The 12,200-nt window shown below is 38.8% G+C and overlaps 1 protein-coding gene across 1 annotated transcript in view; it reads left to right on the forward strand.

Annotated features, from left to right (window-relative positions):
* TBCD (tubulin folding cofactor D) overlaps nt 1-12,200 on the forward strand; it is a 252,362-nt gene that overhangs the window by 19,739 nt on the left and 220,423 nt on the right. The window contains exon 8 of the mRNA XM_077833123.1: nt 1,647-1,779. Coding sequence (XP_077689249.1) covers nt 1,647-1,779 — 133 coding nt within the window. The remainder of the gene's footprint in view (nt 1-1,646; nt 1,780-12,200) is intronic.

A 12,200-nucleotide genomic window follows, 5' to 3' on the forward strand; every position in this document is an offset into this window, starting at 1 on the left:
GGCTGGCTGCTGGCACGTCTCTGCATGCTGTGCGGGGGAGGTGGCTCTGCACGTTGCCCTCAACACCATCCTCACAGCTCCAATTGGCCAGGAATTGGCCAATAGGAGCTGTGTGGGCAGTGCTTGCGGGTGCGGGCAGCGCACGGAGATCTGCTGCCCCCCTCCCCCCGAAGGGGCGCACAGAGATGTGCCAGCAGTCAGCCGCTTCTGGGAGCAGCATGGGGCCAGAGCCTTGCTGTGCCGCCGACTGGGAGCTGCCTGTGGTAAGCGCCTTCCGGCCAGAGCCTGCACCTTGTACCCCCTCAAAAAACGGCTGCCCACCAGGGGGCAGCCAAAGATCCGCATCTGGCTCCGGAGCCTCAGGTTGCCGACTCCTGTTCTAGTAAATTTTGAATGTGCACTCCCACCCTGCCACTTCCCCAAAAAAACAAACCTAGCTCTTCAAAAGAGCTAATCTGCATCTTTTTTAATCTTTGCCCCCCCCACCCCAAATTTTTTTTTAAAATTCCATCCACCCCTTTGGACTGTAAGTTCAGTTACTATAAGGCATTCATAAAGATGAGTTATTCATGAAAAGAGAGTAGTTTAATAGTTGGACTGAATCTAATGTCCAATATGACTTGCCAGTAATACAGTACATTAATGTAAGTTTCAAGCACCTGCTAACAGGATGACACCACAAAGAAGCCCTGTGTTTCAGTGCAGGGTTCTATTCTGCCCCCTTGTTGTCAGTCCCGCACCACCTTTTCAGTTAAAACCTAATTTGCATATGGATATGCACTCATAACAAATACCAGATAATTGAACTGGAGAACATTCTGAATATATTTTGATACACATTTGGATCTATTGATTCTTAATGTAAGGTTGTATCATTAGCAAAATTATCCTTTGGAGATAAATTCCAGTGACTCTTTGCCTTACATTTTACTTGGGAGGGAATTTGATCACATGGTTAGTATACAGATCAGGGAACCAGGACCCCTGGAATCCGTTTGTCTGTGGGACTGTGGATACTTTGCTTTGTGGCCTTAGGGAAGTTGTTGTGACTTTTCTGAGTCTGTCTGTTTCTCTGTAAAATGGGTATATTACTATATCTCTCAGGATGTGGTGAGGATTAAATCATAAAAGGTTTTTTAGATGCTCAAATAAAGGTGCTACAAATACAGATATATTACTTGCAATATCTAAGACTAACATGACTAAACTGCTGGTAATTAACACTGAGCAGTAGTGACGCATCTTACAATTTTTGATCAAATTCTTCAAATTTGCAGAGGTTGATCATTTTGTTTTGTTTGAGTGCAGTGGCTTCCCATAAAATTGAAACGAAAAATAATGGAAAGCATCTTTTTGGGGATTCCTGAAAAATCTAACAATTTGTAGTTCCCGACAGTTAAATTGATAAATTTCTTAATTCCAGTTACAGGATGGTGCATTGAAATGAAATACTATAGGTTAGGACTTCATTTGGAAATGGTAGGGTTAAACATCTGACATTTGGAATGTTCATACCAAAAATGTCTTGGAAAATGTCCATTTGACTGTTGCCTTTAGGAACTGAAATCAGTTTGGGTAGCAAGGAAAAATAGTTACTAATTGGATTGCTCTGAATGGGTAACTTGCAATGTGTTTTTCTGTGACAGGTTTATTACCCGCCCTGATGTCAAACAAAAAAGAATGGCAGACTTCCTGGACTGGGCCCTTTCAACATTATCTAAGTCCTCCTTCCAGACCATGGAAGGGAATATTGTAATGGATGGCATGCTTCAGGCCCTGGTAAACACTGTTGATACCATAAAAGATCGTCCAAGTAAATTAATGCATTTATAGTGTTTTGTTCCACAATGTGCTATTGCTGGTACTAAAATACATTCCTGTTAAATTTTTAAGACGTCCAGAATTTTGTTTGTATATATCATTTGGGTTTCTATTAGAACACTTCTAAATACGTGACTTCCTTAGTGCAGGTTCTATCATTGGGGAATCACTTTTTTTTTTTTTTTTTGCCATTGGCAGATAAAATAGAATATAAAAGTTGGTACCCATCCTAATTTTTAAAATATGCATTTGAATACAAAGTGGTCATTTCCTAATTCGCCATTTATTTCTGGTTTGGTACAAAAAGCTAAAAAAGTGGCGTAATAGTGATATTAATTGACAATGTCCAAAACGGAAAGCCCAGGATTTTCAAAAGTCTGTGTCCCCTGTAAGATCATTCAGATTGGATATCTAAAATTGCTAGTGATTTGTGACAGTCTTTGCCCAGTGTTCTGTTGAACTGGAATAATGATCTAACCATTTTTAACAGGCTATTTTATTTAGACTGTCTTTGAATAATCCAAAAAAGAAAACACATGTTATGTAGTATTTTTGCATTAGTCTGTTTTTCAGCTGTTACTTCCTCCAGTGACATTGCTTGCATTAAATAGTACTAACAGAGCCCATAAATTGAGGGGGTTTATTCCAAGATTGACATTAAAGACTAAAATATTTTTTCTCCTATGAATCGTATATTAATTTCATATTGTGTCTAACTGTAACCGTGCTCTTTGTCAGTGATCTTTTGGGTGATTGCACACTCCTTTCATATGTACAAATGTCCAAGATATCCTACGTAAATAAGATCGTGTTTGTGGTTTATCCTTATTACATATAGATAACTTTAAGGGTGACATACATGCTTGATGCAACATTTTACAATATACAATGTATTGTGTCTGGTGTTTTTGGTGCCCAAATATATTGGAGTGTGTTTTTTGTTTTGGTTGGCTGTTTTTCATCAAAGCTGAAGTAACATAAGTGCCATTAAATAAAGTGTGGTGTTGCACAGTCTTATTGGATTCAGGATTTGCTAACGTGCAGTGAGACTTTACATAACTTGCATAAATTTGCCACTCCCAAATACAGCGCTGTATGTTTGTTGTGGTGCATTACTAAATATTGAAGCAAGTTTGTGGGGCTGTAGTTGACTTTTTTTGGTCTTCGCTTGCATCCCCAGTTCAGAAAAATGACCCTGAGCTACATTTAGAATAACTTGTGTTAAGCCTTGTTGTTCAAGAAAGGGGAAGTATTGCTCCGTAGGCATTGCAGTGCTTTTTCAAAAGAGTTAGAGAACAGTGTTTCATCATCTCCTTGTCAGACCTGGAAAAGCAGACTGTAGACTGTTCTGAGGTGCATGATGAAACTTGCAGGGTGTATATTACATTTAGTGTTTTGTCATTCCTTTGAGTTTGGGTTTGGCTTTGGCTTTATCCACCTGTTCATTAATGCGTGTTAAGCGAAACAGGTGAACACTTAACAAGTAGAATCGAAACCAGAGTATGATTTAATCCCTGGAAGCAACAGGTTTGATATGATTTATTTTCTTCCCCTTCTGGGAAGGGAGCAAGTGTTTGGCAAATTTATGTCGTGTGTGTTCTACTGTTGGTAATTTACATTCAAATCATTATTGACATTAATTGTTTAAAATGCCCTTAAACGCTTCAGGATTGAAGGCAAGAAAAAGTTTAATATCAATTATAGAAATGAGAAACGAACGGACTCAAAAGGAAGAGAGGTTTTGCGAAAAAATATTAATATCTTAAAAGTGGAGTAGAATATGAGTAAATGAGTATTTCTTTCAGGAAATTCATTTTAGGAAGCTTTACTTTGTTTATACTGCACACTTGTTAAAGTAAAATCATGAGTCAAAATATAGGTTTTCCTTCTCCCTTGGAGAGGCTATATAGATTTCTTCGTACTATTCCCCCTAGTTAGAATTTTGTATAACTGATATTCAATAAATCATTACTGGATGGCGTGGAACAAAATGCAGCCTTGGCATGTGAGCACTGAGATTGCTTAATAATCTCCAGAAATCTTTATGCTATCCTTTTTGACTGTTGTTTTGTGATGATAGCCCCACCTGCACAGTTTCCCTTGACTGTGAGTCTGTCCCATCCCAAATAAATGAGCAAAGACCACTCCCCAATCATGCTGAATTAGCATGATAGTAATTGATTCTGGTAAGGGATGGTCAGAAATTTATTACCCTTCTGGAGCAAGGATGAGAGAAGGACAATTCCTTTCCTGGGCTGCTTCTGGGGTAGGGCAGCTGTGTGGTGTCCCAAACATAGAGCGCGCGTGTGTGTATATGTATGTATGTATGTGTGTAATTAATATATATATATATATATATATACACAGAATGAGAGAGAGAAAGAGAGACACACAAACTAGTCTTAAAGATTTCTTCTACATAGAAGTCATAGGTTTTTGCATATTCTCTGGAGAAGAGTAATCTAGCATTACATCTAGGCTCTTGTTTGTCAAGTGAGGCAAACTACTCTCCTGGTTTATGATATCACTGGGAAGATGATGAAAATGCTTTTGGAGGTTGGTATTCAAAGAATGTACTTTGGAACTTGCTTTTAGTGGGCTTGGATATGGCAAGACTGTTTTGAATTAGAATGAAACTCACAAATTGTTTCAGTGCATTGCAGTGTGCAAGTTTCGATTCTAGTTATAGTGAATCCTCCACCTACTGCAAAAACTTTCTCTTTGTGTGTGGGAAAACTTTGGCTCTAAGAATATTCCACTGATCAAACACAAATGGGGGAGTTTTACATTGCTTCTGTTTAGTCTGCCTCTTCATGGATTTAAATTTCAGTGACTGGTTATGTTACTGTTTAATCTAACTCAGCATTTTAAATGGAGCATGTACTATTGTGTCATAATTCTTGTTGAAACATGCACTCTGCATTACACATCTAAATTCCACTGAGGGGCTTGGTTTTTTTTACACCTGCTGACAGTAATACATCATTTCACAACAGGTGTGCCCTAGCAGGAAGCACTGCTTGCAGTATGTCACACTTAGTTTTTAAAAACGTTTTTTAAATTTTCCTGTAGATTAAAATGTACTGTGTATGTATATATGATTTTCTATTTATATAGAATAGGCGAGGTCACAAAAGCTGAATTATGAGGAAATGATTTTTAAAATCTTAATTTATGGAAACATTTAACGTATTTCAAGGATCTGCATTCTAAATGATCTTGGTCTGAAAGTTTGCTTTTAAACCTGCCATTATATCAAGTAGCCTTTTAGTTATTGCTGCAGGGTGTAGCACTCCCAGTTCTTGCGTGACAAAGATGACCTAATGTTGAAGTAGCTTAGGGCATTGAAACTTATTAAACCTTATTTAATTTGATTTATCAGTGACTCAAGATGCAAACGTGAATAATAATTAAAAATAAAACACCCTACACGGTGATTTAAAGAAACTTGGGAACCTTAAGAACTACATTTATTTGTATCTAAGAACAGGGCATTTCCCTGAGCTGCCTCTAGTGTAAGGATTGCTTGGTAATAGTTTCACACTTATATGAATTATGCCTCAGGGAAGAGACAGCTCTGCTACACTGTCCTTTCTGACCCAGAGGCACAAAAATAAATATTTGGTGTAAACATTGCCCAAGTCTTTTTATATTTTTGTTTCAGAATTTTGGTGTTAAGAGATAATTAGTGATTTTGGGACTGTCTATTGCTCTTAAGGATTTTATCTTTTAAAATAAAATTGCTTAGTTCAGGGCTATAAAAAAAAAAAAAAGCTGCACAAGTATAAGGAGAATGAAGTGGGGGAAAAGAGAGAGGGGCATATCTTTCCAAACCCTGTAGATAGGGAGGCCACTGGCCTCTTCACTGCAGTAATATCCCTGTCCCCTTCTTGATGGGGTTAAGTGTTCCAATTTCCCATTGTGTCACCTTTGCAACTTTTCCCCTTTCTCTTTCTCAAATAAACAACTTGTTTAATTAAACTTTTTATGGCAGTTTTCGGAGTGATTAGTTTGAAGTTCAGAATTTTAAGTATCGGACGCCTGCTTCGTTTCTTACCAAGCCTTTATGCTGCCTTGGGCTGCTGATACTAAAGTTGTAGTCGTTAAAATCTGCATGTGCTCATTTACTCTCATCCCTTGACCTCTGTCGTTAACATGGACATGAGTTAGGCAGATAAATTCCCTCTGCCCCCAATGGTTTTAAAACGTTGCTTGTACCTTCAAACTTCTTGTAGGGGACAGCACACTATAACTTCTGCTTTTCCCCGGATCTGTTTCCTGTGTTCCTATTAATGTATGAAAAGCAGGTCATTGTACACTTTATTGTTACCCTTTGAATTAGTTGTTGTGCAGAGTTTCACACAAGAATAATTTGAATGCCATGTTGAGTGTGGTGTAGAGCCAGACTGTAGCAATTCCTGGTGGTAAAGTTTTGCTATTAAAATATTCTTATACTTCAAACCAAGAACTTTTAATATAATATATTGCATGAGGACATGATTTTAAGGATTGTCTATTGCAAAAGGTTCAATTATTCTCTTGCTTTACTGTCTGATATAGTTAAGCTATTCGGAGGTAATGAGACCGCCCTAGTTCTTTCTTATGTACTTACGGAGTCTTTGTACAGGGCCACTCAACTCAAAAGATTTTAAAAATCACCAAGTCTGAAGTTTGAAAGTAGATGAATACAAACTTAGCTTTCAGTTGATCAAAATTTAGAGAACTTGTAAAATCTGTACTGTTTCCATCACTCTGCATAAAATTGCTACATATTGAAGTTTGCATGACAATGTACTAAACAGCAAGTTCAAATGTGCTGCATATAGCTACATAGAGGCAAATGTGAATGCTCTACTGAAGGAACACATTTCTGAAATATGCTAGTTTCCCATCTGATGTAAACAGAAATTATATGAGGAATAAAATAAGGGTCATAATTGAGTTACTTTACCATAAATTACACGTGTAGTACATTAAATCTTTTTGTTTTGGTGAGGACCATTATTTTGACTGTTTTTCATCTTAATGTTTTGTCTACGTTGCTGTACCTAGCCCAGAGGCTGACATAGCTGATAGTTTTCTGGATATTATTCGTTTGACCTCTAGGGGTTGCTCCAGAGTGATAGAATATGCTGTTTTCTCGCCTCCCTCTGAACGTTGGGATTATCCTTCTTCATCTTGGTTTATTAGAGCTGGAGGATAGCTTCAAACTTGTGTCTCCTGTTTGACAGCAGGACGTGCTTGTTGCCAAGCAGTCAGGCCACCCTTAATAGTGATGATTTGTATAGCTTGGGGTATATGTCCCAGAGGTAGTACTGATTCATAATCTCATAAAGGCCAGGCCTAAATGGGATATGTAGACAATTGGAAGGTGAGGTGCGTTTGTGTATGGTGGTTTTTTTTCCCCCCCTTCATGATTACTAAAACTAGTTTTTTGTTTGTACCATACACCATGTTGATTCTAAAAGAACAAAACCAGACTTGACAGTCAGATTATTAGTTATATGGCAGTGCTTTTCTCTAATTTGTAGGTGGCATAATTACTTAAGGGAGAGGGAGTTACATACCTTTCAACAAGCTGGTTAAGTTGGCATATATTTTATGTTCTTATTAAAGTGGAAGGAACATGGCGTAACTTTATGATTACCTGGTGCATCCAATAGGCAGCTTCCTTACGTTCAATATTATTTGTTGCTGACCTTAAAATTTTCTAAATAGAAGGAAAACGAAGCATATTGTTTCCTTTGTATCATATTTTTCTAAGAATGATGTGCCGTGATGTTTTTCCTGCTTTAAAGGCAAGAAAACTGAATCTAAATAATCTTATTTGCTCTCTGTTTACTCTCTGACTTTTCTCCTTCTCTTTTCTTTTCCATTCTCCTTTCATTGGAGCGAAATTTAATTTTTCACTTTTAATCTTTTTTTAATTTTTAAAACCATCCAATGTGTGCTCTAGGATTTCAGAGTTGTTCTGAGTCCATCACTTTACCTTATACATATAAACAACCGATGCTATATGCCAGGAGAAAATATGCATGCTACTTTTTTGAGACCACCATGCAATTAAAATGGCTTTTATTTTCCCTGGAAAATAAATCTTGTACATTTTAAGTTATTTAATGGTGATGCAAAAAGGATTTCTTTAAAAATTGGGGCCAGTGCTTGGTTTTTGTTTTTGTTTATGATGTGTAAAGAAAGCTGGAAAGTTTTTCTTTTCTTGTTTTGTTTTTTATGTCAGAAATATCTGGAATATAAAGTCAGGTTTTTCCTAGCTCTGCTGGAAGATCTCTTGGGCATCTAAGAACACGCTTATTTGGAGTTCTCACAACTTGGTGGTGGTTCTACCTGGCATCTTAAAGCATAATTTGCTGGGAGAAAGTGATATGGGTGTGTGTTTGTTTATTTTGAGAAGAAAAATGTATCTAGAACATCTTTTACGGGAGCATGATAATTTAGTGGAAGGTTTTATCAGTCCCTGTATTGTATTTTTTGTTTGTGCAAAAGAAATCTTTTGATCTTTCTGACTTGCTGCATCTCTACAGCCATGAGCATTTTATCTCCTGGTGAAAACATGCTAGCTGTTAAGTTGCGGTTTCTTTAGGTGGACAGAGATTTTAAAAATGAATTGTCTGGTTGAACATTTGCATTTATATAACACCTGCTCTAGTGTTAACTAGTTGTTTTGTAGTTATATTAAAAACAACAAATGTTTGTCAGCCTTGTGTCACTGCTGCCTACTTGTGTTGGTGCAGTTAAGGGGTGGGAAGGAAGCCTTTCCTTGTGTCCAGAGCTTGCTAAACTCAGAGCTGCTGTGGACCTCAAGGAAAGCTGATTCTCTAGGTACAGCACCCAATTTGAGTGCCCTACCACTGGTCCTAAAGACTTCAGGAACTGCTAGCAGTAGTGATCTAGCCAGTATCAATAAATGAAACAAGATATGGGGAGATAATCTCATCTATAACTGGTCCCAGACCATTAGGTCTTCAAAGACAATACCTAGTTCCTTTTAGACTGTTCCATGAAGTGAGTAGGTCACTAATGCAAAGCATGGAGCTTGGTGTTATGTACTCAGAGCCTCCAACCCTATTAAGCAGGTGAGTCACTGCATTATGTAGCAGCAGGAACTTTTGGATGCTTTTCAAAAGGAGCTCTAAGTACAGCACATAATTATGTGCAGTGTATATTGGAATATACATATATATTAGAACATAGAAAGATCCATTCATAGGAGTAGACAAGAAAAATATGTTCTTTATGTAGCGCATTGTGCTGTAGACCCACTACAATGACTATTTCATTCTATTAATTGCTGGTAATTATAGTGAATTAACCTCCTATTACTGAATAATCCAATAACTCAAGACTTAGAGTAGATGCAGGGTTATTCTTTTGAACATTCACAGTAATATTTGTGTAAGGGTATGTCTACACTGCAAATAAAAACCAGCGGCTGGCCCGTGCCAGCTGACTCAGGCTTGTGGGGCTTGGGCTAAGGGGTTGTTTAATTATGGTGTAGCTTGAGCCTTGGGATCCTGCAAGGTGGGAAGGTCCCAGAGCTCAGGCTCCAGCCTGAGCCTGAACGCCTGCACCGCAGTTAAACAGCCCCTTAGCCCAAGCCCCATGAGCCCAAGTCAGCTGGCATGGGCCAGCTACACGTGTCTAATTGCAGTGTAGACCTACCTTTAGTGTAATTTGCCTTTTGAAAAGAGACAGCAGCCATCAGGTTTTCTAGTATAACTTACAGCAGAGCTGTCTCAATGATTTTATTAACACTTGCGTATATACTGTAAGTGGTAGCCTTCCTTCACTGCTGCAACTAGTGCTGGAGTGATTCTCTACTGGAAAGTAGGGAAGAAAGTAGTTCAGCACTTACTTATTTAGCAAAATCTTTGTAGGAAAATTGGTGCATGTTTTATTCCACTCTTCACCTTTCAGAGAATGTGACATGAAGGAAAGCATTACAGAGAAACTGTCAACTTGAATTTTTTAAATTGGCTATAGGAAAATAAGTTTCCTTTTAAATGGTATGTGCTGAACAGTTTTTAAAAATCCTCTAAAACATTTTGAGTTTCCCTGCTCTCCTTTCTATGTCTAGAAAGGTCTTTCTGCCTGCCTGCCTGCCTGCCTGCCCGCCCGCCCTGAGAGCAATATCCCCCAATATTATATAACTTAAAATTGCTCACCTATTAAATACTTGCTGCTGCTTGTGTATATGTAAGGGGAGGTACCTTCTGGTTGCATTTCCTGAGGGGACAGGATAAAACTTTTACAGTGGCCATTGAGGATGTGAAACTTAAAGGCTGGTTCACTTTCTCTCATGGAGAAGCCTGTGGTGTGAGGCCAGAATGGAGGGACTACAAAATCCAAGTTTCATCTCAAGGACTTTTCAGAAAATTGTTCTAAATTGGAGGATTTAGGGGTACTGTGGAGAAGATGAGGGTGAAAGTAGACCTCCAAAATCCAGACATCAAGGAGATCCATGGAAAAGGGCAACCGCAGAGTTTCATGAACAGCTACCCATCTGTACTCCTGCAGGAATTGTACTGCCCTTGGCTTGAGTCCCCTTTGCTCATTATAACTCTGCAGGAGTTTGTTGCTTGAAACAGCATTTGCTCTTGCCTGTATTTCTGCACAGAAATAATGTATTTCTCTTATGGTAGTGTCCAGAAGCTGTAATCAGAATATAATTACATTGTGCTAAAATCATACAAAGGTAGAAGAGTTGAGTATTTTGATGAGTAGAAGATGGTGCTGTGGCTAATGATTGGTCTAGTAATCTGCCCCAAATTCTGCAGAATGGCTTCCTCATGGTCTTGGGGACTTGGTGGTAGATGGCAGATGATGTCGCAGAAGTGTCCACACAGCCGGGGTTGTGATGAAATGGGCCTAAGTAGCTTGCTGCAATGATCTTTCTTTAGTAAACATAGAGACAATCTAGACTAGTTTGTCGTGATAGCCGTTTGAGCAGAACTGGGTATATCTGAAAATTAATGATTTTTTTATACAGATTTAGTACCTTTATAAAATGATGTTTATGATGGTAACTATATTGCTACTGACTACCTTTTTGAGGGCCAGAGTTGACTCTGTAGTGTTTGCACTTCATAAGTTATTTAGGGCTCAGTCATGTGCTTGAAAATTTCCCTACTACTAATGTAAGCTGTCTGGGACAGGATACTGGGCAAGATGGACCACAGTCTGACTCAGTATGGCAGCTCTTATGTTCAAATATGAAATAAACTGATATAAATCTTCAAAGCCCACTGTGTAGCTTGTAATACAGTGATCAGAAATACTAATTTAGGATCCTGAAATGCAATTTAATAACAAACTAAAAACAGGTGCATAGCCTCAGGGTATTTTTGTTGCTTTTAAACTGTCATTTCAAGTATATAGGCATGTAAATAGTTGGTGCGTGTGGGGAAATATTTCTAGGGTAGGGCTGTGTTCCTATTACTTTAACTCCTGGCCATATTTACCTTGGAGATTTCTTTCCTTGTGCATGACAAAGCAAAAAGGAAAAATAAGGTTCTCGATACAGTAGCTTTGTTGCGTATTTAGAGAACGTTTACAGATTGTGCAGAGAAAGTCTTTGGGTACCTTTGGTCATTTTTGTTTGGCTTAAGTAGCTTTCTCTTGATTGTAATGCTAAGTGAAGCCTAATCCTGTTGAGATTTTTAACAGTAGCTCTAAATATGCCTCAGCAAATTCTGTTTCCAGAAGAGATTTCATTTTTATGTGGGTCAGTATTGTGTTCTGATTTTCAAAAAGGTTTATTTACATTATTGACTGGGTGGGCAAAAGGATAATATAGGAAAGTAAATTATATATATTTGTGAAGTGACACAAGTTTTTGGTTACTCCATCATTTTCTGTTTTCTAGAATTGACATCTATATAAGAGTTCTAGATTATTAAAACCTTAACTAAATCCTTAATTTATGGGAAATGCTATTTTCCTTCGTTTTGGGTTCTTGATTATTGTTATGTAGTGTTGCTGTAAGCTGCTAATAGCTGCTTCATATCACTGTAGATCAGAGGTGGGCAAACTACGGCCTGCAGGCCACATTTGGCCTGCAGGACCGTCCTGCCCAGCCCCTGAGCTCCTGGCCTGGGAGGCTAGCCCCCAGCCCCTCCCCGGCTGTTCCCCCTCCCCTGCAGCCATGCCACAGCATGGCTGCCAGTCCTGCCACTCTGAGTGGCATGGTAAGGGAGCGGGGGGGTTGGATAAGGAGCAGAGGGTTCTGGGGGGCAGTCAGGGGACATGGAGCGGGGGAGGTTGGAGGGGGGCGGAGGTTCTCGGGGGCAGTCGGGGACAGGGAACGGGGTGGGTTGGATGGGGCGGAGGTTCTGGGGATGTGGAACGGGGGAGTTGGATAG

This window comes from Eretmochelys imbricata, chromosome 14, assembly GCF_965152235.1.
Source record: "Eretmochelys imbricata isolate rEreImb1 chromosome 14, rEreImb1.hap1, whole genome shotgun sequence".
Classification (NCBI taxonomy): domain Eukaryota; kingdom Metazoa; phylum Chordata; order Testudines; family Cheloniidae; genus Eretmochelys; species Eretmochelys imbricata.